Consider the following 26,743-nt stretch of genomic DNA (forward strand, 5'->3'; position numbering starts at 1 on the left):
GCACTACCTTGTTGGCTGAGGGACAGCCCCTGCCTGCGAAGGGAGGCAGGCTGAGGGCTGCGACGGTTGCTGCGATGATTGCTGCTGCTGCATGCGATCCTGCAGGCTCCGTGCTTTTCGAATACTGATTTGCAACTTCTTATCGACTAGGGCTCTGCTGTGCGTGCTAGAGCTGGCACCATGCAGGGCAAGTCTTAGTTTAGCTAAAATGCAAAAGAAAATATAGCAGAAACAGAACACAAAATACAAACAAAAATAAAAAGAATAAAATCGAACCAAAAATGAGCAAAGATATGCAGTAAAACTCAAAATATGCAGCAGGAATGTAAGGCATGGACCATGCATATGCTGTCCAGGGCAGAGCTGGCCCTGACTATAAGGAACATTCACAAAAGCCATGGAGGCCAAACAGGTTAATTAAAATTTAAAAACCAAACAAATAAAAAGCTAAACTAAAATGAGTTGGAAGATAAACTGGCACTTCCATCTTAAAGGTTGCCTCTTGTCTTTTACAACTGACCTGTCATACTCTGGTCTCCACACTCTGCTCCCAACTCCCCCTTTCCGACAGCCAACAGCAGAAATAAGATCCAAACCTGCATCTGTCTTTATAGAACACAGCTTCTGTGGGTCACATTTAAGAACCAAATAGGAAGTCTAAGCGTTAGTCCCTGTTGTAACTTAATGGTGAGGCATACCAGAAAGACAGGGGAGAAACATAAAGAATCAAATATGCAGTGCAAAGTCACTGGCCTGAGAAGTCACAGCCAATTTATTCCTTAACTTCCTGCCATAAGCTGCACCTCACTATTCAGTGACTGGAGAAAGAGCTAACTAACCTCCCATCTGAGGTCTAATTTAACTTGGGATAAGAAGGTAGGCATGACTGGATAATTAATTTGTGGGCTCCTGTTAAGGTTATTCTAGTAAATATTGATAGGCCGCAGTGACAGCACACTTAGATATCTGAAAGGCAAAGACAGCTAAAGGGCCTCTAAGTTTGGGAGAGTGAGTGAGGAGACAGAGAAGCTGTTTTTATCCCATCTGAGTGACAACACTCACTAATAATACCTGTTGTGAAGTTAATCAAAAGTGCCGTGGGCATAGCAGTTAGTTACTTACAGATAGCTTCATTACAGAGGGCCAAAGCTGCAGCACAGTCTCCCTTCTGTTCCAGATGCAGTGACTCTTCAAATACTGAATCTGCCTCTTGCAGGGACCTCTCAAAGCCGTCACTCCTCCCTGAAAGGGCCAGCACTTTTCATTTTCATTACAATTGGTTTCAACCTTTTCTATGTACTGTTGTTTCCCTTCAGTGCACATAGATGATCCTTGCTGCTGGGCCTTTTGGTCTATCTTTATTCCAACCATCTACTGCTATTAAGAATTCTATGAAACATGTAGGACATCCATTTTTGCCTTAACTGAGACCTTACCCAAGGCCATGAAAGAGGCCACCACGTATTCCAACTCCAAGACCTCCTTGGGGGTTGCTCAAGAACAGAACAAAATACTATCTATAGCAGAAAGGTGGGTTCTTATGCCTGCACTGAACTGCTTTTCTACAGTGCAACAAGATACATCTTGCCAACCAGTATCAGAATGCCCCAGATCTCCACTGAGACCTCAACTGCTGTGTTAAGGCAAAAGTGGCTTCACTGCTCTGTCTAAAGCCCTCTGTTAGCACTTTATTCCTATGTCAATTCACAGTCCTATCTGAACACCTCCCCTCACCCCCGAAGCTGGAAACCGGGAGAAGACAGTCAGACAGACTCCCACATGTGCCCGACCGGGATCCACCCGGCACGCCCACCAGGGGCAACGCTCTGCCCACCAGGGGGCGATGCTCTGCCCATCCTGGGCGTCGCCATGTTGCGACCAGAGCCACTCTAGCGCCTGGGGCAGAGGCCAAGGAGCCATCCCCAGCGCCCGGGCTATCTTTGCTCCAATGGAGCCTCGGCTGCGGGAGGGGAAGAGAGAGACAGAGAGGAAGGAGAGGGGGAGGGGTGGAGAAGCAGATGGGCGCTTCTCCTGTGTGCCCTGGCCGGCAATCGAACGCAGGACTTCTGCACGGCAGGCCGACGCTCTACCACTGAGCCAACCAGCCAGAGCCTTGAACACCTTTTGGGCACAGGTGGTCTGCAGTTCCTGCCCTCAATATATCTGCTGAGCTGCCTTCGTTGTTGGTTTGCATGCACCCGCCTTTCATCAGCACTGCTAAGTATTTACTTTTATCATGCCCTTGCTCACCAAACCTACCTCAAAAAAGTTACTTTCCTATCTCTACAGGAAGTATGAGGTGTTCCTTCCTACCCCGAAAGTGAATGTGTGCCAAAGCATACACAGGATAGTCCAAGTACACAGCCAGGTGACAAAGCAAGGAAGTGCTGTAAAGGCAACTTTTGTGAAAGAACCCTCAAGGTTAGGTACCCCTTTGCCTTTCACTCACGCATAATCATAGATTGGTAGTAAACTGTAATATAACTACACCTACAATTAGGATTAATGATGGGTTTTCCCAAGCTTCAAGGAAAAAAAAAATCAAAATTTCAGAGTCATTTCTCCCCTAATGTCGCAATCCTCCACTTACCTGTAGTTAGACACAGTAAGAAAGGTTCTTCCACACCCCTAACATTCACTCCCTAATTCCCCATGGCTTTTGGAGAGTAATGGGAAGGTGGTGGGAGTAGCAAGTTTGTTCTAAAGAACTTGGCGTTCAGGTTCCACACCACCTACAGAGAAGTAGTCCCCCCAACCTGCAGGCCTGAAGTTTTCTCATTATATTTGAAATAAAAAAAACTTTATAATAAGAGATAGTGGCTATAGCCATTAAAAACAAAGTCCTCTACAGAGATATAGGTAAACTATAGTTGGCCAATCACAGTACTAGATTTTAATTCTTATCTTCTAGAATCTTAGCACTCATTTCTTGCTTTTCCAGGAGATGCTGAACCAAAGCTATGTAGAATTGACAATGCAATACAGCCAGAGGGATTCCCTCTCAAAGTTAATGTACTTACTGTCCTACAGACATGGGGAGGGGAGAATGGCAAGGGAAGGAGTGAAAAGTTCCTCTTTCAAAAGCCCAGGGAGCTTCTCTATGTTGATAAAAGGAGGGAAGTGATCAACAAAAGCACCCAAAATAGCATTGACTCCTACTCTTTACACTGGTTTAGCACAATTTGTGAATAATAAGAAAAATAATTCATTTTATTAAAAACAAAACCAACAGCGATAAAGTTTTCAGGGCCTCTTTTAAGGTAGATTCCTTAGCTTTATGTACTCCTATTTTGAAGGCCAGTATCTCCTAGTACAAAGTAACATCCTAAAGCAACTGAAGAAAAAAGTGACCCCCGTGAGGCCGTTAAGTAAAGTCCCTGAACATTATATGAGATTGGAAAATGGTTCATCAGAAGATCAAAAGGCAATCAGGTTCTATGTTCTTAGAACCTGTTTGGTAAATTGACTTCCCTCGAGTTCCAGGTGAGAAATCTTGAGGGTATGTTTCTGCCAAGGCGCAAGCAGAATTCCACTTACTGACTGTGTGGTATGCTCACTGCCCTTTTCTGCTGTTTCTGAATTGTGACTAGTATTATTTACACTTTCTATAGATGTTCATGGGAAGTATTTTTCTTGAACAATATACTATCTCTAATCAGTAGGCTTTAAATAGATGGGCCCCAAATCAGTGCCATTTCCAATCAATAAACTGTTGCCTCCTACTTTGACTAGATATCACCAAAATGGCTGAATTAAGATAAAATATAATTTTGCTAAAGCACAGACATTTATAAGCCCTAATCTTTTTTTCTCCCCTCTCTCACTGTCCCCATCACCGACAGTCTAATACAACAATTACCCTGATTCTGCAGTTCATCCAAGTCCATAAAGCGGCTGGGATGAGGGTTAAACCCTTTAGCTGCCTCTAATTCTTTCTCCCGTTTCTTACGAAGTTCCTGTTCCTGGGCCTTCCTGGCCACCTCTTCCTGCAATTCATCCAGTTCACTTTTGGAAGGTGTCTCCCCACCTGGAATACAAGCAAGGGAGAAGAGAAGTCACCACATTTCCATAACCAAGACTAAGCACCTGTGGTAATTGGCACCACTGCACTACTTTTCCCTGGGAACTCCTGGCTTCAATTTCGAGTTCATGTTTTGAATATTGCTTTACATATCAGATTCAAGGTGAAATCTGGGCTGTGAATACTAATAACAATAATAATAATAAACATTGCTGAATGTTTTATAACAACATGATAACATTTGTTGAACATTTACTATGTAACAGGCACAATTTTAAACACTTTTCTACATACTATTTCATTAATTCTCACAACAACCTATGAGGTAAACTCTACTATTGCCTACATTTTAAGAATGAAGAAACTGTGTCACAAAGAGGGTAAATAACTTGCCCAAGGTAACAGATGGTAAATGGTAGAGCTGAATTAAGTCAAATAGGTTAAGTTCATAATTCATGCTCATTAGGGAGCATTCTCTATTACATGTTGCTAGCAATTCAATGGAAAGTTTCAAGCAAGTCAATTCTTCACCCTTAATTTCTACCACGTTTTTAATGAATTTAAAAAATGTACATAGTAGTGCCTGATCTGTGGTGGCGCAGTGGATAAAGCATCAATTTGGAATGCTGAGGTCATTGGTTCAAAAATCCTGGGCTTGCCTGGTCAAGGTATATACAAGAAACAACTACTACAACTTGATGCTTCTTGTTCCCCGTGCCTTCCCCCTTTATCTATTTCTCTAAAATGAATAAAATACATATATTTAAAAAATAAAATGTCCACAGCAATAAAATTTTTTTTAATTTAAAGTGTTATCTATTGATTTTAGAGAAAAAGAGAGAGAAGGGGTTGAGGGAAAGAATGGGAAGTATCAACTCATAGTAGTTGCTTCTTCTACATGCTTTGACCAGATAAGACAGGTGTTTCGAACTTCCACGTGCTTTGACCAGGTAAGACTGGTGTTTCAAACCAGTGAATCCAGCATTCCAAGTGGACACTCCATCTACTGCACGACCACACATCAGGCATAAAAAATTAATTTTATCAGTGTTCATAGATCTAAAAGGATGTCTTTGTTATATTAAGTAAAAAATCAAGTAACAGAATAATAGATATAGCATGACTTCATTTTATTTTTTAAAATGGTATTTATAAACTTATCTATACTCTATTAGCATAGAGAAAGAAAGATACAATATATATCATAATCGTAACATTGGTACCTCCAATTTGAAGAGGCAAGGGACAGGTTACTGAATTGTTGGATTTATTTTACCTATGCAATTTTTAAAAAAATGATCAAAGTCACCAGATAAAAATATTTTTTATGTGCCAGACTAATATGATTGGATCAAACTGTAAGTCATAAATAGGGTTCACTATACAAAAAGGATAATGAAATAGCATGGTACATGAGAAATTTGTTGTAAGCCCTTGCTAAATATCTTTTACTAATTGAGGAATCCTACTGGTGAATTCTATCCAGCCAGTCCAGAATTAGGACTTTCAGAGAAATCATGAGACTTATTCTTCAGTGTGCTGAAAAACAATTGGCTATCTGAAGAAAACAGAGTGGGGAATGGCCTCAGGCACAATCCCAAGTTTCTCAAAGCAATGTTAATCAACACAAAATAAATTAAAATGTGAGGAATAAAGCAAATGTAAAACTTCATCAGAAAGCATGAATTTCTTCTATGAGTTTCTAATTATAACCTACTTCAGCCCAGGATTTCAGAGACACCTGCATCTATAGGCACTGTTTTGCTTACCAGATGTCAGCAACCTAATGCTCTCATACAGAAAATAATTCATGCCTTTTATTGCTGCTGCATAACTCCCTTCCAGCTATCTCTAAGAACTTAAGTGGCTATCAAGAGAATCAGGGGTAAGACTAGTAATGTTCCTGGTCTCATCTCTACAGGGTGGCTCATTAGTATTCTGTCCTCCTCTTTCTAGAAAGCTGGCCAGATGTATATCCAGAAGCTCATTAAGTCAAACCACAGTTAGGTTTCTGCCCACATACTGGACTCTCTATTAAACTAACAGAACAGAAAAAAAAGGAATGAAACATCTTTCAGATAAAGTTGAACTCTAAGACAGTAGTTCCCAGAACTCCCCAGAAGACTAAATGATACTATATACTCACCATTTTCCCTCAGGATTCCAAAGTCTCCATGTCAGGGAGACTGCCTAGTTATCACCTCAATTTCAGCTTAAGTAAAGGATTTATTTTGATCTATTTGGATGAGGTCTTTACTTAAGTGGGATGTGTACTAGAAGTATATACGGGTGTTATGAGAGAAATCTAAAAAGGAACTAAAACCTATGTCTACTTCAAATCTTTACCTGAAAATCCAACATTCCTTTCTCTTCAGACTTTAACTTGTTAAAATGCTAGTTTTCTCTTCGAGAAAGCATACTTAATATTTTCTGTCACTTATATTTAGTATGAAGGAGTTCGATCATTCCTTGAGATCTTGTTTTGAGAAGAAGAGGGTATGAGGATAAACGGCACCCTCAAGAGGAGAAAACAAAACAGGGACACTGGACAGGCTAGAGAGTCAGGGGTAAGAGTAGGTTTGACTTATTATTTCCCAGTTTTGCCCACAGTCTCATGTCCCCTTGTGTTATCTCAATTCATGGTACTAAACAATAAAAAATTCATTCCCAATAGGCTGCCTGTATACCAAGAAAAACCCTAGGACTTACTCTTCTGAGGAATACAGATGCTACTGACATTGTTAACAAAAGTTCTGTTCCTTCTTGCTCCCACAAGAGGTCTCTCCAATGTGTAAAAAACCAATCAGGTAAATTGTAACGAACAAAACAGATAATTCAAAAATGGAGCAGCTCCCTCTGCTGCCCCGCCCCCCACCCTGGTGAGCTGGGACCCACCCGGGCGTCCAGCCTCCCTGCCCGCCAAGTGACAGTTTACAAAATTATTTTCTGCAAAAAAGAGGAAAAATTACATTAAAAAAAGTAAAAAAGAAAATACAAAAAAAAAAAACACAACAAAATACCGCATATTTTATTATAGAAGAAGTATTTTTTTCTCCACCAGACTTAAATGGAAAAGAGGAAAAATTAACTATTTGCACCAAAATGTTTTGTTTTGTTGTAACATAGGAAAATAACCAAGCACAATGTTATAGTTCATCCTTTGTATTGATTTCTTTTTTTTTTTTCCCCTTTCTGTTCCATCTGCTGTATTCATTTCTCCAATCTCATGTCCACCTGATGTGGGAAGGGGGTGGGGGCCGGGGGTGACTTGTCAAAGGCACATAGGTGCATGTATGTTTGCTGGCTCACTTGTCCATGAAAATATTTTATGATATTAAAGAAATCTTTTGAAAAAAAAAAAAAAAAAAAAAAAAAAAAAAAAAATGGAGCAGCTCAAATGTCTTCATATTTACATACTGATGGAATTCATATTCACTCAAAGTACAACTGCCCTCTCATTTCACATGTTCTCAGGTAAGGCTGTTTCCCAAACAAAATGGGTGGACAAATCAAGTCTTCCAAATCTGTTGTTCTTTTGCTTACCAGATCGGGGCTGATTCTTTGTCCAGCCACTTCTGGACATTGTGGAGTCTGCCTCCAAGATGCTACTGCTGTGAGACTTGGGGATGTGACGCCAGGAAGGTGCCAACCCAGATGATTTCTTAGCACTTTGATCCCTTCAAAAGAGAAACCAGAGTCTAATGAAAGCAGCAGAAGCAGAAACTCCTAGCAACATTCCTAGGACAAAATTCCCTAAAAAAAAAAAAAAAACAAGCACTGTACTAGTATAATGAAAGTATCTGCGAACCACTTCTGAAAGACTTAAATACCACTCATTCCCTCATCTATTCTCACCTCAATCACATTTTGTGCATCTAGCACAGTGTGAGGCACAAAACTTATCTAATGAATAAACATATGATCTTATATGGACTGCCTTCCTCTTTCTTATACTTTTGTAGCATCTTCTCACGTGTAAAACTGAACAGGGTCTGGTGGCCTAGAAAGAACAGTGGGAAAATATGAGGATATGGTCATCACCATTGTACAATACAAAATCACTCCTTTCAAAGTAGTTGTACTATTAGGAAACTTGCCTCTCTGTCAACTCATTAAAAACATGAAGATCTAAAATTTACAAAGCAAATTGGGCCCTATGGAAGGGTTCAATAAGCACTATTTTTTTTTTAATTAAGTGAGAGGCGGGAGGCAGAGACAGATTCCCACATGTGCCTGGACCAGATCCACTCAGCAAGCCTTTACCAGGCGATACTCTGTCCAGCTGGACCTCAGCTCCATTGCTCGGCAACTGAGCTATTTTATCGCCTGAGGCCAAGGCCATGGAGCCATCCTCAGTGTCTAGGGCCAACTTTCCTCAAGCCACTGAAGGAGAAGAAGAGAGAAAGAGAGAGAGAGAGAGAGAGAGAGAGAGAGAGAGAGAGAGAGAGAGAGAGAGAGAAACTGAAGGGGGAGGGATGAAGAAGCAGATGGTTGCTTCTCCTATGTGCCCTGATCAGGAATCAAACCCGGACTTCCACATGCCGGACTGATACTCTACCGCTGAGCCAACCGGGCAGGCTAGGGCCAAATAAGCACTAATAAACTCTCATTGTTTTCTTTTGGAATTATGAATATTATTGGCTTCATAAAACACAGGTTCCCCAATCACCGTAAAGAAAAAGAACCTATCCTAAAATGAAAGGCAAAAAATAACAACTGGGTTCTCTCTCTGATCTTAGAACTACATATGCTGTGACTCACTAATTCATTCTTTTATTAAAAGTTATTTACTAAACAATTATTTTATACATAATACTTGAAAAGTTGTCTCTCCTTCCTCAAACGCCTTTGCTCATTCTCCCAGCAGAGGGGGCTGTTACCATAGAAAATTGATAGAGTAAAATACTTCGTTTGCCCACAAGATGGTAATAAAGTGCACCTCTCCACTTGTCTGAGCTGATAAGCAAGTCTCTTAGTGGCTCACACTGGCTGCTAGGAACAATGCTAATACTCAAAGACCAAACAATACCTGCAGACACTCAAGCTCTCAGGCAGGGCTGCATCCAGGCTGACAGGGCTGCTGCTGTTCCTCTCACTGCTTTCATAGCCAGATTCCATTCGCTGGATTAGGCGAGGGTGTTGCTCTAAAAAGTGAGAGCCTGTCCGTGCTGGGCCCCAAGCTTTGTACTGGGGGCTTGGTCCACCAGTTTTAAAGTCATAGGCAGGTGGTTTACTTAGTTCTTCTGGTGAAAATTCTTTAGCTATCCAGATTAAAGAACAAATATGAAAAAGGAGGCAGATTTAGCATCTGCCTCAAATCAAGACATAAGACTTCCCCCAGCTACTAATTTACTGAACTTACATACTTAAAAGAATCAACATTGTAGTAAAAATGGACCTTGTCAATTCTACCAGAAAATCCAAGGTTTTTTTAAATACATAAACTTTATTCAAAAGCCCAACTCTTCCCTAATTACCTGAATCCTCACCTGAATCCTCAGAAAATGGGCTAAGCTGGGTATAGCCACTGTGCTTCCTTTTGTCTTTACTAAAGATACTGTCAATATTCAGAGACTCCCGTTTAGGTCTCCACATTGGACGGTACTTGCTGGAAGAACTGGATTTTGACTCACTGCTAGTGCTCTCTACTTCCCAGTCATGAGAGTGTAAAGGGAGGTTCCTAGGAGGTTTTCTGTCCATCTGGTCTCCTCCTCTTCCCCTACATGGAGATACTAGGTTGGTCTGAGAAGCCAGGGATGGTCTGTTATGGATCATATTGCTGACTGTCTCTTTAAAATCCCTTAGTCTGTTGGTGCTGCTTGATGGTTTAGAGGCATTCCTAGGAACCTGCTTCTCTTTCAGAGTTTCCCCTAAAAACACAAAGAATGAAACATATAAATGTTTAAAGTACTCATGGATACTCAGATCCCAAAGTTGTGAAAGCAAGGAAAGCCCTCTGAGCAGAAAGAAGAAGCCACAGGCTGGAGGGTGGCAAGTATGACAGAGTGAATTAAGAAAGAGAAGCAGTGCGGACTGGCTTGCCTTCACTGTGGTACCCTGAGGCCTGTGGCTCATCGCCTTTCCTCTTAACACGGCCAGAGCTCCTCTTGCGCTCTACCAGGGATCCTTTCTTGGATGTGAGTTTCTGATTACATTCGCTATCAGTCAGGTGTCCTAAAAGAACAAGGAAATAGGGGTAAACTGGTATCTGAGACTGACCTCCATCCTCTTGAGAAAATCCCTTTGGGATTCATGGCAGTTGAACAAATTTAGTGTACCCGTGAGATTGAAAGCTGTAAGGGCCGTGGCTACCTGATTTAAAAGTAGCAGGAATGTCTCAATAGATGCATGCAAAGAAGCTCAAGTAGTTAATGGGAGCTTCCAAATTTACAGTGTTTCCCGAGCAATTATCAGTCTCAATCCCACTTAGAATTTTTCCCAATAATCTGTACCATTACTTGGTACATTTAAAAGATGAAAGTTTTAAAAAGTGTATAAAAATGCCATGTACCAATATATTTTCACTCTCATAAATAGAAGACAGAGCTTTCCTTTTATTTACTTAGCAACACATACCAAATAAAGTCTAATTTTTATTACATCTGGTATTATCCCTGGTGTCCAAGCCTTTGCTCATAGGCACTCTGACTGTGTGTGGCTTTAAGACCCAGTTCTAGCTTGACCAGGCAGTGGCACAGTGGATGGAGCGTCGGACTGGGATGCAGAGGACCCAGGTTTGAGACCCCGAGGTCTCCAGCTTGAACGCGGGCTCATCTGGTTTGAGCAAAGCTCACCAGCTTGGACCCAAGGTCGCTGGCTCGAGCAAGGGGTTACTCGGTCTGCTGAAGGCCCACGGTCAAGGCACATATGGGGAAACAGTCGATGAACAACTAAGGTGTCGCAATAAAAAAATGATGATTGATGCTTCTCATCTCTCTCCATTCCTGTCCGTCTGTCCCTATCTCTGACTGTCTCTCTGTCTCTGTCCCTATCTCTGACTCTTTCTCTGTCTCTGTAGAATAATTTTTTTTTAATTATTGGATAATTCTCATCTCCATCCCTAACCATGCTTCACCCAGAGATTATATTTCACAGTTCCTCAATACTAATTAGTGAGAAACCCAGGAGATCTGGGCTTTTTATGTAACCCGCCTTGCTTCGTGCCCAGATGTATTTGAATATATGAGTATGACTTGGCGACAACAAAGGTCAGATTCTAAAGGATATAATTATTTAAGCTGCTGGAGGCCAGAGGTGAATTAAGCAACTGAATTAAACTAGAAGACAGGCTTATCCCCTAGGTTCTCAAATGCACTAAGAGTTAACAAAAATTTGTTTTCATATGTTAGTATAGGAAAATTCTTATACTTATCCAGATATCAGCAATACAGTTATATGGCTGTTTACCAATGCAACCTTTTATTGCTTTTATCTGATCCTTTGCTACCTCTGGACCCATAAGAAAGACTTAGAAAGGAGGAAATCAGTTTGAGCTACAAGAACTACAACTGCTGAACCAATGGAGATATACTCCCCTACCCCCAGCCATTCACAAAGCCTTAACATAAACCTGACTCTCATGGAAAACATGCCTTATTTATCCTGTGACTTTGCTTCTCCCTGGTCCACAGTTTCAGAAATATGGTTTTTAAAATATCACACTTTGCAGTATTTATGCAATAAGCATCAAAAGTAATCCAAAATGGCCTGACCAGTGGTAGCATAGTAGATAGAGCATCAACCCTGGACACTGAGGTCCCAGGTTTGAAAACCTGAGGTCACCAGCCTGAGTGCGGGGTTTGCCAGCCTGAGCATGGGGTCGTTGAAATGACTCCATGGTTGCTGGCTTGACCAAGGCATTGGCTTAGCATGAGCCCCCCCGCAACCTCTCTCCCCTGCCTCAAGGCACGTATGAGAAGCAATTAATGAACTAAAGTGATGCAGCCATAAGTTGATGCTTCTCATCTCTCTCTCTTCCTGTCTCTCTCTTATTTAAAAAATATATATATAATCCAACATGAATCTGACCAAACCTCTAGATCCAACTATCAACTTATAAGAAATATAGAGCACAAAAAAACATTCTTAAGTTTACCATAGGAACATAAACAAAATTTAAAATGTGGAAAATCTATAGGACAAACTACCTAGTTCTTCAACAATAAATTGCAAGGAAAAAATAGAGAAACCTATAGATGAAATGAAACGTAAAAGACTTATCAAACCATTGCAATGTGTAGATGTCACTTCAATTCTGAGTCAAACAAACCATTCAAAAGTTATGACATTGATAATAAAATTAAATATTCAAACACTCATTGGTTATTTTAGTGGTTTAAGGAATTATTGTGTTTTTTTGTTTGGTTGGGGTTTTTTTTACAGATACAGAGAGAGAGAGTCAGAGAAAAGGATAGATAGGGACAGACAGACAGGAATGGAGAGAGATGAGAAGCATCAATCATCAGTTTTTCATTGTGACACCTTAGTTGTTCATTGACTGCTTTCTCATATGTGCCTTGACCGCGGGCCTTCAGCAGACCAAGTAACCCCTTGCTCAAACCAGCGACCTTGGGTCCAAGTGGTAAGCTTTGCTCAAACCAGATGAGCCCACGCTCAAGCTGGTGACCTCAGGGTCTTGAACCTGGGTCCTCCACATCCCAGTCCGACGCTCTATCCATTGCATCACCGCCTGGCCAGGCTATAGTTAATATTTTTAAGTGTGATAATGGTATGTTTGAAAATCATTTCTTATATTTTAGAGATATACTAAAATATTATGAAAAAGGTGACATGTCTGGGATTTGCTTCAGAATAATCCAGGAGCGGGGGAAGTAGGTAGAGGTACAGATAAAACTAGAATGGCCATGAGTTCTAATTATTGAAACTAGGTGATGGGTATGAGGAAGGGCAGTATGCTATTCTGTATACTTCTAAATATGTTTGAAATTCTCTATTTAAAAAAAAACGCAGCCAGGGCACACAGGAGAAGCACCCATCTGCTTCTCCACTCTTCTCTGACCTTTCTCTCTCTCTCTCTCTCTCTCTCTCTCTTCCCCTCCCACAGCCAAGGCTCCATTGGAGCAAAGTTGGCCTGGACGCTGAGGACAGCTCCATGGCCTCCGCCTCAGGTGCTAGAAAGTCTTTGATTGCAGTGGATCAATGCCCCAGAGGGGCCGAGCATCACGTCCTGGTGGGCATGCTGGGTATTTGGGAATCTGTCTGCTTCTCCCTGCTTCTCACTTCAAGGGGGGGGGGATAAAATAAAATGAATAAATAAAAATATATATGCCATTCACAAAGCATATACCACCAATCTGAAGCCATAAGCTCTCTAATTCACAAGTCCTTAAGAGTATGGGCATTGTTCTATGCCTTGGATGATAAACTTTTCATCTCAGTAGTTATTCACTGTTCTTCCTTTTATGTATGCTCTGTATTGATTTTTTCCACTGACATAGGCACACTTTCCAAAGATGAAACAAAAAATATTAAGAATGTTCTGTATGGAACTGACAAAAATAAACAGGCAAGCTTTCATTCTTTTGTGTCTCTGTCCTTCAGGAAGCCTAACAAGGTGATGAGCAGGTGTCTCCTGCCCCTAATATTCCCCTTCTCTCAAAGCCCTTAACATGGGACAAAACCTGGCATTAGAACATTATGAGGTACAAGACCATGATGGAACACTTTCAGAAGCACAGGGATTAGAAGCATAGCAGGAGAAAAGCAGATTTCAGAATAAAGAATTACATCAATAATAACATTACAATAGTCCTTACTGATTGATATGCTGCATTCCTTACAGTAATATATGCAATGGCACATTATCATTCATTCAGAATTGTGTTGTTTATTTTGATCCCACTCAATTACTCAAGTTCTATGCCTCTTCTCTTTGCATGACAAACATTTCTGACTCGCCCAAGTTTCTTTTTCTTGGAAACCCTCTAGGCAGGAACAAGCAGGAACCACTGCATAAGTCCCTACCTGTGTCCCGACTGCTCTGAGACATGGAATCATTCTCCACATTATAGATGACTGTCCCCTGAGAATCAGAAGAGAAGTGACTGACCACAGACTCATGGTGAGAGTGTTTGTAGGGATAGCTCTCCGTTGAGGAATCAGTTCGAGTATCACTTGAGATGGAGGGCTCCCTCCCTGAGGGAAGGAGGAGACACATACGAAAAGTGAGGAAAGACAGAAGGATAGTGCTAGAGAGGGGCAAAGAGCTGGATGGCAAAAAAGGTCCACAAGGTAAGAAATTCCTAGATGGAACGGTGGAAAGGATATACCAGAGCCATTCTTCCCAACACCCAATTTCCAGGTAACCCAGACACACAAACAATTCTTCCCACTCCTGCCCCTACCTTGCTGAAGCCCTCACTTTGCCTGCCACTGTGAAAAACTGTGGGGCTTTTAGAAAACCTATGGGGGAAAGTGGAAGAAAGCAAAAAGTTGTGAAAAATAAGATCTACTTAGAGTACCAGGCCGACCTGGCATACATAACTCCTATCTCATAATTTTTTTCCTATACTGCCAGAAATGACACTTTAAAAAATTTAATTGACACTATAAACATTTTTAATATCTCTGAGAAATTATGGGGTTATTATTTATACTTTAGTGTGAATTAATTCAATCAGACCACTTTCCTATAAACACCTAGCTAAGATAAGTGGTGGAAACGGGTGTTTGATTAAAGGGAAAAGTAGAGCAGGTCTGGATGGGGTTACAAAGGTGGGAAGAACACCAGTTACCAAGCAGGATGGAGATACAAAAGGGAGCGAAAAAGATTCCAAAGACAAATGTCTTCTCTTTCAAAATTATATTTAGGGTCACTCCTAAAAACAGAAGTGGAAAAGAACATTTCTTTTTCCTCCTTTTCAAAAATCAAGCCAAAACCATTAGGGTTATATTTCTAATATACTATGAGCCTATATAGACTAACCTGAGACTTTAGCCATCAAGCTGCAAATTATTTCTATAGGAAAACATAATTCAGGTTCCAAACAAATGAATTAGAATTAAACAACTGATTCATAAGCTGAAATGTATCACTATTGCACTTGGCATTTTAGAATATGAATCTCAACAATATGACTACCTTTGTAGTAACATTATTTCTCTTGGTCTTAACAACTCATTTAAGTCACTGTTAAATTGCTAGTAAGAATCAGTCATCTTTACCAATATTAGAAGGTTAAATGCTGAGGTTTCCCTCACAAATTTAATATTTCAGTCTAAATCAACATAACAGGCTGAACGAAAGAAAGCCTGGAGCAATTTGGGCTTCAGCACAAGTTGGCATTTCTTTTTTTTCTCTAATTCTACAATGTAGGTTATGTGTTAGGCTCATGATATGATCAAGAGTCCCAAACATCCAATGATCACACTGGGGAGAGAAAACGAGAGGTAAGAAAGAGCTAGGCTGCTCACCTGAATCTTCACTATCATAGCACATCCTGCTGTATGACTGGAATTCAACTTGAGAAGACAGATCCTGGGTGGACACTGGAGTACCCTGGGGGTCTGCATAAAGCAGCAGCAAAGGCTGGTAGTGCCCCTTGATGCATTTGGTCACCACATCCTTCCATTTGGGCCCAATCTGAACCAGAAACAGTCAGAATAACAGGACAGTTATACTTCCTATCCACAATTCAAAACATACCTTCCTGTTCTGTTTTTCTTAAGAAAATAAAAAAAAGATGAAAAGACAAGGATCAGGTAAACAGACAGCAAAAAAGATCTTATACCTACACTTAATGAATATTTTGTTAAATCTTTTTTGTTGTTGTTAAATCCTTTTAGAAAGCATTAAAACCTTGTAAGAGACAGGAACGATGAATAAAATTACTTTTATTCCCATGAAACATCAATTCAGTTGTGAAATATGAATAAAAGTTCTCAAACATAAATATGCTATGTGAGGATACTTTTTTTTCACAGACATCAAATTAAAGCCCTTAATTAAAATCTGCATTTCTGTAATTTACTCCTAAATATTAAAATCACTTTTAGGAAGCTAAAGAACAGACAGAAACTCTCTCACAGACTGCTTCAGAATAAATGACATTCTGTGTCAGAGTTCACACATGGCAGGACATAAAATGTCAAACTGCTTAGAATAGACAGCTGGACCTCGTGGCCTCAGCTTTGTGCTGGATTCAGTGCTGCCATGGCAGTGGAAAAGAGTGACTGAACAGCCATGGAAGTGACAAGCCAATCAAACCCCAAACTTACCCTCTCTTAAGCTTGAACCAGTCACATTGTTAGATGGTGTGCTCTTCGAGTCAGACAGCTATCACAGTTCTTATTTTATAATGTTCTGTAAATTTATAACTAGGCTATCATTATTATTATTATTTTAATTTTTTCATTGATTTGAGAGAGAGAAAGAAGAACAGAGAGAGGGGGGAAGAGAGAGAGAGAGAAGCATCAACTCATTGTTCCACTTAATTGTTCCTTTTTTTTTTAAGTTGTACACTCATTGACTGTTTCTTGTATGTTCCCTGACCAGGGATTGAACTGACAACCTTGGTGTGCTGGGATAACACTTTATCCATTGAGCCACTAGCCAGGGCTAGGTTATCATTATTTTAACTAAAATACATTTGTATGCCTTTTATATAATCTTATTTAATATCTTACAAGGCATGTATTTATTATTCAAATAAAAAACCTAAAGCTGAAGAATTGATGTGCTGCCCAAAATTATAACGGCAAAAAAGATGAAGACGAGAATTAGAGAATTTGACAAAGACTACTATTTGTGGAAGATGCTACTTAAATTCTTTGGACTGATATAGAATATTTAAGCAGTTTCCTAGCTGCTAACATAATCACAAGAATCTAACTCATGCAAATCACCTAAACTACATCATCCGAACTCTGTGGTTTAGCAACAAATTTTCAACTTTAAATATTATCATATTCGTTTTCCTTATACTGTCTCAAAAACATGGTAATCTGGGCCCTGGCCGGTTGGCTCAGCGGTAGAACGTCGGCCTGGCGTGCGGGGAACCCGGGTCCGATTCCCAGCCAGGGCACATAGGAGAAGCGCCCATTTGCTTCTCCACCCCCCCCCTCCTTCCTCTCTGTCTCTCCCCCTCCCGCAGCCAAGGCTCCATTGGAGCAAAGATGGCCCGGGCGCTGGGGATGGCTCCTTGGCCTCTGCCCCAGGCGCTAGAGTGGCTCTGGTCGCAACAGAGCGACGCCCCGGAGGGGCAGAGCATTGCCCCCTGGTGGGCAGAGCATCGCCCCTGGTGGGCGTGCCGGGTGGATCCCGGTTGGGCGTATGCGGGAGTCTGTCTGACTGTCTCTTCCCGTTTCCAGCTTCAGAAAAATACTAAAAAAAACAAAACAAAACATGGTAATCTGGCCTGACCAGACGGTGCTGCAGTGGACAGAACATCGGACTGGGATGCAAAGGACCCAGGTTCGAGACCCTAAGGTCACCAGCTTGAGCACGGGCTCATCTGGTTTGAGCAAAGCTCACCAGCTTTGACCCAAGGTTGCTGGCTCGAGCAAGGGGTTACTCGGTCTGCTAAAGGCCCGTGGTCAAGGCACATGTGAGAAAGCAATCAGTGAACAACTAAGGTGTTGCAATGAAAAACTGATTGATGCTTCTCATCTCTCTCCGTTCCTGTCTGTCTGTCCCTATCTATCTCTCTCTCTGACTCTCTCTCTGTCTCTGAAAAAAAAAAAAATGTTAATCTGTGATAGGGTGCTTCAGTGAGCCAACAATCAGAAAATAATTTATAGCAGCCCCGAGACAAAGTATTACCCACTAATAACTCCAAGATTGGGAATTCTGAACTTTCTGCTAACCTTGTAACCTAATCTGAGCCATTAAACTGTTGTTGCTTAAATCAACCAATTAACACATTTTTAAAAATACTTTGTCAACCATAAATACAGAACTGTGCTAAATGCCATGAAAGGACATTTAGAGAAAAAAATAATGGAGCCTGACCAGGTGGCGATGCAGTAGATAGTGTGTTGGACTGGGACACAGAGGACCCAGGTTCAAGACCCCAAGGTCGCCAGCTTGAGCGTGGGCTCATCTGTTTTGAGCCCAAGGTCGCTGGCTCGAGCAAGGAGTCACTCAGTCTGCTGTAGCCCCCACCCTGTCAAGGCACATATGAAAAAGCAATCAATGAACAACTAAGATGCTGCAATGAAGAATTGATGCTTCTCATCTCTCTCCCTTCCTGTCTGTCTGTCCCTCTCTGTCACCCCCCCAAAATAAATAAATAATAGAAGATGAATTCATCCTGCCCTTGAGGAACTTGCCATCTATTGGAGAAGATGAAGATTAATACTCTCATAAATCCAATAGATAGGCAGATGGACATTAAAATTATGGAAAGGAAATACTAAAGACAAAAAAATTATCTTTAGTTTTTTGTTGCAGTCACCAAACATTTTAAGAAGGGCTTGAATATTCCTACCTCCTTGACATGAGCATCATCAAAATACATCCATTTTCGGATCTTTGTTTGGAAAAAGAATGTAGAATAATGTTTGCCATAATAACAGATCATTCCTACTAAGTACAGTTCAGACTGCTTGGCCCGATCATCTGTCACTCTGAAAAACAGCTGTGGGAAAAGAAGAGAAAGGAAAGAACAGTGACATATCCAACCCTCTAGCATCATCTATCAGCAGACTCCATCATTTCAAGGTGCTGACTTGCTTCTCTGCCCCTCAGAATGAGATTATTTGCCAGTCTATATTAATCATCAGAAATGAACCTAAAAAGGAAAAATATAGGAAAAAGCAAGACAGTGGCTAATAACTGATAAGGTGGTGATGTTTCTTCATAACTTCCAATAATATTTTCTTACTGAGGCCTATCATAAGAGGAGTCACGAAAGGTAAAATCCAAACCAAACAAAAAGCAAAATACTCTCAAGTTTAAAAAGTTATTTATCAGCTGGCACCACAAATATAAATTTCCTGCTGAGACCCAAAGTAGGGGGTAAGAAAGCCTTTAGGAGAAGCAACCCCACCATGCTGGTTACCAACGCTGTTCTAGGTGCTCAGAGACACAGAAAGAAAGAAAAGAAGGGAAGGGAGGGGAGGGGAGGGGAGAAGGAAAAGAGAAAGAGAAAGAAAGAAAAAGAAAAAGATTCTTGCCTTGAGGAACTTACTTGGTTGAGAAAACAATCATAAAAATAAAACTAGAACAGTATAGGCTATGTAGGCTACAGGATTTTTGAAAAAGGAGACTTCCTTGTATATAGCCTATTCATGTCAGAAATTCCTTGGGAAGAAGGTCTAAAATAAGATCCCAAATAGTTCACTTATTCTCAGGAGCGGCTTAATGACATTTAAAAAACAACAGCAAGGAATCTCCTTAGTCATAGGATTATCCTAGAGCAAAACTAGTAGAAAGAAAAGCACAGAGTTTCTGGTTCTTCTCTTGAATTGAAAGAAAACCCTACACTAGGACATGGAGCTGATAAGGTTAAGCTCCCAGGACTAAAAAGTCTGTTTCCCTATTTTCTGAAATAGATTCACAGAAAACCACTAACCCACTAATTCTCTTCCAAGCTACTTTACTACCTTCTCAATAGATTTTGGTTCTTCACTGTGAATTTCATATTGCAAGATTCAAGTCACCAACTTTCATCTCCTTCACCTCCCAAAGCAGCTCTAGTCAGGACTGCTCACTTCTTTGACCTTACTAGCTCCCACGGTTGAATATTGTTGGGCAGATAAAATGTATTATGCTCACTTTGTTAAAGATGGTACTGCCCACGTGAGGCCGTTGCCCAGGTGATATTAATGTGTGTTGAGAATCCTTGTAGCCTGGGGCTTGGTTTTGGGATTAAGCCTTTCCCACCCGTTTTGATGTGGGGTGGTACAATCCAATCATGCTTCAGAGAAGTGACTTTGTATTAGAGACTTCCCTATTTTGTATATTGGATTAAGAGTTTGGATTTCTACACTATAAAATGGGGACAGAGCGGGAGCTTGTGCTCTTGGTTCCTGAGATTATCATTAGAGGAGAGAGCAGAGAGGAGAGCAGAAGGAGGCCACGTGGAATAGGCCAGGAGAAGCAGCCAAGATGGTGGAGTGCTGAGTGAGATGCCAGTTTGTGTAGAGTTTGTATCTGGGATAAGAAAGGAGATGGGGAACTGAGGAGAATAAGGCTGGTGAGCTAGAAACCTTTGATTCTAGGAAACTCAGATAAATCAGTAGCTTTGTGAGCACTGAATAAGTGGATTTTGGAGCCCAGTGTGTGTTTTTACTTGCCCGCTGGGTGCAAGCTAGGATTAAAGATGAAGGCCCATCAGTTCTTGGCTTCGTTGTTTCTTTACCGACTGTCCGCATCCAATGAGAACCTGCATGGGCCGGGCAGCAGCTGTGCTAGTGGCCCTGGCCCTGCCTGCTGGCCTTACAAATATACCTTCCTATTCTACACTAGTGTAAACAGTTAGTAGAGCACACAATAACTCTATAAATTGCTTGATTTTGACCAGTACCTAAGCTCTGCCCACCTTGGCAAGGTCATCCCATTTCTTATAAAAAGCCTTTGCTATCTACCCAAAGGAGGTAAATGAGCATATATTTATAGATACATGCACATATAAGTGCACACACAGTAATGCCCCTTATCTGCAGGGGATACATTCCTGGGGCCCCAGTTCAGGATGCCTGAACTGCAGATGGTACCAAACACACCATACATACACATATTCTATACACACATACATACCTATGATAGAGTTTAATTTATAAATTAGGCACAGAAAGAGATTAACAACAATAACTAATAATAAAATAGAACAATTATAACACTACACTGTAATAAAAGTTATGTGAATGTAGTCTTTCTCTCTCTCAAAATCTTATGTACTGTATTCACCCTTCCTGTGAAGATGTGAGATGATACAATGCCTACATGATGAGATGAAGTGAAACAAATGACATAGTGACGTAGGCATTGTGACCGTAATATTACACCACTCTAAGGGTGCCTTGAACATAAACATTGTAATACTGCAACAGTCAGTCTGGTAACTGAGAAGGCTACTAAGTAACTACTGGGTGAGTGGCATATTTAGTGTGCCACCAAAACAGGGTGAGATTTCACCATGCTATTCAGAACCATACACTACTTAAAATTTGCAAATTGTTTACTTCTGGAATTTTCTATTTAATATTTTCTGACCACAGTTGACCATGGGTAACTAAAGCAACAGAAAGAGAAAGCATGTATAAGGGGAGACTACTGTACACAAGTATGTTTATCCAAAACTCTATATTTGTCATTTAGGATATACCTTTGTGTTCAATGTTCATACCCTTGCAAAAGAATAAGACACAATAACTCTAAGTCAGAGTTAAACTAACACTCACATCACCCAACTTAAGGCAGGTACCCAGGCTATGAATGACATCCTCCGCCAGGTCTGAGTGGTCCGAGTCCCATACCAGTCCAATTGTGATGATCTGTGGAGCATTCATCAATACACGGCGAATCCGAATCCTCTCTCCACAGTTGCTCTGAAATATATATATTAGGCTAGTTTGACATGTTTCCTACTGGCTCTGCCTCAATTCCACAATCCCAGGGTTTCCATCCCCACTCCAAACCTCACTACTGACTTAACTCACCGGACAGTTTCGGAGATCCCCCATGGTACTGGCATTCTGTAACAGCTCACCAAACATACTTGGTGAGGTTTTTTCTCGTCTTTCCAACATACAAATAGCCTGATTACTTCAAGATGGGGAATAGAAAGGAGATGACGGTGAGAGTTACAGCTAAATCAAATAAGTTATTCATGTAAACTCCTAATTCATATGTTTGACTTTCCTCTGCCCACTATACCAAAGCCCCTTGTCCTGACCAGCCTCAGTATCCCAAAAACTCAGTGAGTGCCTCTGCCTCTCCCAAAATCCAAAGCTCGTAGAACGCCCATTCCTCCTCCCTCTTTGCTGGCCAGAACTGAGCATAAGAAAAAAAGAAGAGATAGAAAAGAAGAACAAAGTTTATTTTTAAATTATAGTTCTAAGTTTCCACAATATAGCAATAGACTAAGCAATAAGGATATAATCTATCTGGATGCCTCCGGTTAAAATCCAATCAACTGAAGGCGTGTCTAAGGGTACAGAGAACGTGGCAGGACTCACCAAAGGGAAGTGGTAGAGATGTAATGCACCATCTGGATGAAAGGCAGCGGATCAGAAGTGGCCCCACAGCTAGTGCATACGCACTGGGTCCGGGAAGAAAAAAGTGAAACTAAGCAACCTTGGTCATTAACTGTTTTTGCACCCATCTGAAACTCAACATCCCAGGACAAAGTGTTCTTGAAGAAAAGGTCTAACAAGTGATGGGGATAGAAATAAGATTCACCTGCTCAAACAATGTCATTGCAAATTTCTGATGGGAGATGCAGTGTTGGGCCGTACATATATCCTCTTTGGTTTCATCAGCAATATGGAAGTGAATCCTCATCAGCAGGTTTTCCTAATAAGGAAAGAACAAAAGCATTATATCAACAATGCTTAATAGACAAATGTACAAAACAATTGGCAGTTTGCTCGGAGAAACAGCAATGTTCCTGGAAGATAGGAATACTTCTGATTTTTAAAAACTCTTTAATTTGAAATAACTATAAATTCTCAGGAAGTTTCAAAAAAATTATATAGGAAGTCAATGTACTTTTCACCCAGTTTCCTCCAATGGTAACATCTTGCATAACTATAATACTTTAGCCAAACCAGTAAATGTATGAAGGACATGGACGTCAATATAATCCAGAGTTTATTCAGGTTTCACCATCTTCACTCATTTGTATTTGTGTATAGCTCCATACAATTTTATCATATGTAGAGAGTCATGTAACCACAACCACAATCAAGATATAAAACTGTTCCATCATCACAAGGTTCCTTCATGCTATCCTTTTATAGTTTTACCCATCCAATTCTGATCCTAACCTTTAGTTAACATTGATCTATTCTCCAATCTCTATAATTGTGTTATTTGAAAAATGCTGGCCCTGGCTGTTTGGCTCAATGGTAGAGAATCGGCCTGGCATGTGAAAGTCCCAGGTTCAATTCCCAGTCAGGGCACACAGAAGAAGCGACCATCTGCTTCTCCACCCCTTACCCTCCCCTTCTCCCTCTCTCTCTCTCTCTCTCTCTCTCTCTCTCTTCCTTTCCGACAACCATGGTTCAAATGGTTCGAGCAAGTTGGCCCTGGGCACTGAGGATGGCTACATGGCCTTGTCTCAGGAGCTAAAATAGCTCAGCTGCTGAGCAATGGAGCAGCGGCCCCAGATGGGCAGAACATCGCCCCATAGAGGGCTTACTGGGTGAATCCTGGTCAGGGCACATGTGAGAGATTGTCTCTCTGCCTCCCCGCCTCTGCCTCTCAATAAAAATAAAAACTGCTGCCTGACCAGGCGGTGGCGCAGTAGATAGAGCGTCGGACTGGGATGCGGAAGACCCAGGTTTGAGACCCTGAGGTCTCCAACTTGAGCACAGGCTCATCTGGTTGGAGCAAAAGTTCACTGGCTTGAGCCCAAGGTCGCTGACTCGAGCAAGGGGTTACTCAGTCTGCTGAAGGCCCATGGTCAAGGCATATATGAGAAAGCAATCAATGAACAGTTAAGGTGTTGCAACACGCAATGAAAAACTAATGGTTGATGCTTCTCGTCTCTCCGTTCCTGTCTGTCTGTGCCTGTCTATCCCTCTCTCTGACCCTCTGTCTCTGTAAAAAAAAAAAAAAAAAAAAAAACCACAACAAAAAATAAAAACTGCTATAGCCCTGGCCAGTTGGCTTAGCAGTAGAGCATTGGCCCAGCGTGTGCAAGTCCCGGGTTCGATTCCTAGTCAAGGCACACAGGAGAAGCGGCCATCTGCTTCTCCAACCTTCCCCTTCTCCTTCCTCTCTATCTCTCTCTTCCCCTCCTGCAGCCAAGGCTCCATTGGAGCAAAGTTGGCCCGGTGCTGAGGATGGCTCCATGGCCTTCGCCTCAGACTCTAGAATGGCTCCGGTTACAATGGAGCAACGCCCCAGATGGGCAGAGCATCGCCCCCTAGTGGGCATGCTGGGTGGATCCCAGTCGGGTGCATGCGGGAGTCTGTCTGACTGCTGCCCTGCTTCTAACTTTGGGAAAAAAAACCCTGCTATATAAATGTAGTCATAAAGCATATAACCTTTTGATATTGCATTTTCTATTCAGCATAATTCCCTTTAGATCCTTTCTAAAGACTACATAAATCAAGAGTTCATCCCTTTTTTATTGCTGCGTAGTATTCCACAGTAGGGAAATACCATTTGTATTTCTGGTGTTTGCAACACCATTTACCCATTAAAGGCATTTGGGTTGTTTCCAGTTTGGGGCTATTATGAATAAATCTTCTATGAACATTCACATATAGATTTTTATATGAACATAAATTTTAATTTCTCTGGGATACAAGTCCATGAAGGCAACTGCTAAGTCACATGGTTTGCAGGTTTCATTTTTTAAGAAACTGCCAAACTGTTCCAAAGTAGCATTACCATTTTACAGTCCCACCAGCAATATGTCTGTGTTCTAGTTTTTCAGAAGTACCTCTCATTTTTGTCTACATTTTTACTGTTATGGGATGTATATTGCTCTATGACTTTTTTAATGGATGAACATTTTGGGAGCTTTTTTGTATTTTTCTGAAGTGAGAAGCAGGGAGGCAGAGAGACAGACTCCCGCATGCGCCCGACAGGGACCCACCTGGCATGCCCACCAGGGGGCCCATCTGGGGTGTTGCTTCATTGTAACCGGAGCCATTCTAGCATCTGAGGCTGAGGCCATGGAGCCATCCTCAGCACCCGGGCCAACTTTGCTCCAATGGAGCCTTGGCTGCGGGAGGGGAAGAGAGAGACAGAGAGGAAGGAGAGGGGGAGGGGTGGAGAAGCAGATGGGTGCATCTCCTGTGTGCCCACACACTGGGAATTGAACCCAGGACTTCCACATGCCCGGCTGAAGCTCTAGCGCTGAGCCAGCCGGCCAGGGCCTTGGGTGCACAGTCTTTTGAAGGTTGATAGAACTCAGAGTTCAGAAGAGTTAGGGTCTTCTACTAAAAATCACTGGGAGAAACACAGTTACTAAATAGCACATTACAAAAGTTCTAGGAACTCAGTTATTTTCTGTTTAATTATTTTTAGTAATGCAGGAGTTCCCAAAGTGTGGTCCCCAAACCAGGAGCATCAGTTAGACTAGCATCACCTGGGAATTTGTCAGAAGTAGATATTCTACTCCAGAACAACTAAATCAGCAAGTCAAGGGAACAGGGCCCAGCAATTTGTATTTTAATGAGCCCTGTCTCCTTTGAAGGTGACAGCCACTGTTTTATGGAATGGCAAGCACAAAACTACCCTAAGCCTGAAAGAAAAAGAGAAAACCTGCAAGGCTGTTCATTGCATTAGCAGAGACACCCTAGAGCTCCAAGAAACTAGAGAAATTTATAGTTCTAACTGTAAAGACCAGGGGCACAGTAAATAACCACAGTACAGTAGCTAGTCCCTGATGGAGACCATCAACAGTCTTACCCCATATCAAAGAAGGCCAGAGGCCAGCACTTACAAAGCACTCTGCAGCATCATCCATAATTCCCAGCTGGAAACGCTGTTCGTCCTGGAAAGTCTTTGCCAGAGCACTGCGGAGAGTGTCAGATGGAAGCACTTTTTCACTACTACACTGAAACTGGTTAAATATTCCCTGTAGGGAAGAGGTCAGACAAGGGGAAAAACACATTGCTGTTATTAAGTTTCTAAACATCCAGTCTGTCATGCTAGCATCTCCATGCTCATAGCTATGGAGCCAAATGTACTTCATACACATTGATATGTTTGCAGTTAGTAATAAAAAAGAAAAAATGAGAAGTAAAAATAAAGGGCATGATCCTGTGCTAATAAGAATAAAGATCCCTGCTCTTCCAACTGAGTACAGTACCATCAAGGACACATTACGGGAGACCACTGTCATGAGTTAATGTAATTCAGTCACCTCATTTCCTCTGACAGTGGTGATGGTCTACAGTAAATAAAGATAAATTATATGTAAATGGATTGGAAAATTATTTTCTTGGGACTCATTCTATGAAACTTGGACTTCTTTTATATTGTTCAGCTCATACAAAATTACTCCAAAGTACAAAGAATAACATAACAAACACCTACAATTCTAATTCTCAGAAATAAACATTCCATCATTTTTACTTCCAACCTACAAATAAAGCTGAAGTCCCATTTAAGACTGCCTGCTCTCTACCAGCCACTCACTATCATGAGTTTGTTGCATAATCTTGTTTTTAATACTTTTACATATGATACGTAAGCATATATATTTATATACTATGTACATTTAGTATATATATACCACACACACATATATATACATACTTTTGTATGTGTTTATTTTTCATGTACTGAATATTACTATTTTAAAAATTCATTGTTTTTAGATCTACCCATAATGATATAATATATATACCTGGTTTATCCCTTTTCCCTGCAGTATTTAATTAGGTGATAATACTACATCTATTTACCATTTCCTTTTTTTTAATTGAATTTATTGGGATGACACTGATTAACAAAATTATACAGGTTTCAAGTGCACAATTCTACATCACATCTTCTGTATCATATATCCATTTCTTTTTTTTTTTTTTTTTTTTTACAGAGGCAGAGATAGACAGGGACAGACAGACAGGAACGGA

The 26,743-nt window shown here is 41.1% G+C and overlaps 1 protein-coding gene across 14 annotated transcripts in view; it reads right to left on the reverse strand.

The window, feature by feature from the left end:
• The window catches only part of USP54 (ubiquitin specific peptidase 54), a 149,244-nt gene that overhangs the window by 21,168 nt on the left and 101,333 nt on the right, over nucleotides 1-26,743 (reverse strand). For 7 of the 14 annotated variants that reach the window (XM_066244233.1, XM_066244232.1, XM_066244234.1 and 4 more), the window contains 15 exons: nucleotides 25,606-25,740; nucleotides 22,386-22,499; nucleotides 22,163-22,245; nucleotides 21,644-21,749; nucleotides 21,386-21,532; nucleotides 18,469-18,618; nucleotides 15,455-15,623; nucleotides 14,006-14,176; nucleotides 10,064-10,195; nucleotides 9,499-9,891; nucleotides 9,051-9,282; nucleotides 7,565-7,698; nucleotides 3,860-4,027; nucleotides 1,123-1,257; nucleotides 8-203 (listed from right to left, as the gene is read on the reverse strand). In XM_066244233.1, coding sequence (XP_066100330.1) covers nucleotides 8-203; nucleotides 1,123-1,257; nucleotides 3,860-4,027; nucleotides 7,565-7,698; nucleotides 9,051-9,282; nucleotides 9,499-9,891; nucleotides 10,064-10,195; nucleotides 14,006-14,176; nucleotides 15,455-15,623; nucleotides 18,469-18,618; nucleotides 21,386-21,532; nucleotides 21,644-21,749; nucleotides 22,163-22,245; nucleotides 22,386-22,499; nucleotides 25,606-25,740 — 2,465 coding nt within the window. Of the gene's footprint in view, nucleotides 1-7; nucleotides 204-1,122; nucleotides 1,258-3,850; nucleotides 4,028-7,564; nucleotides 7,699-9,050; nucleotides 9,283-9,498; nucleotides 9,892-10,063; nucleotides 10,196-14,005; nucleotides 14,177-15,454; nucleotides 15,624-18,468; nucleotides 18,619-21,385; nucleotides 21,533-21,643; nucleotides 21,750-22,162; nucleotides 22,246-22,385; nucleotides 22,500-25,605; nucleotides 25,741-26,743 lie in introns of all 14 variants that reach the window. The other 7 variants (XM_066244238.1, XM_066244236.1, XM_066244237.1 and 4 more) reach the window with 7 other exon arrangements.

This window comes from Saccopteryx bilineata, chromosome 9 (genome assembly GCF_036850765.1).
Source record: "Saccopteryx bilineata isolate mSacBil1 chromosome 9, mSacBil1_pri_phased_curated, whole genome shotgun sequence".
Lineage (NCBI taxonomy): Eukaryota > Metazoa > Chordata > Mammalia > Chiroptera > Emballonuridae > Saccopteryx > Saccopteryx bilineata.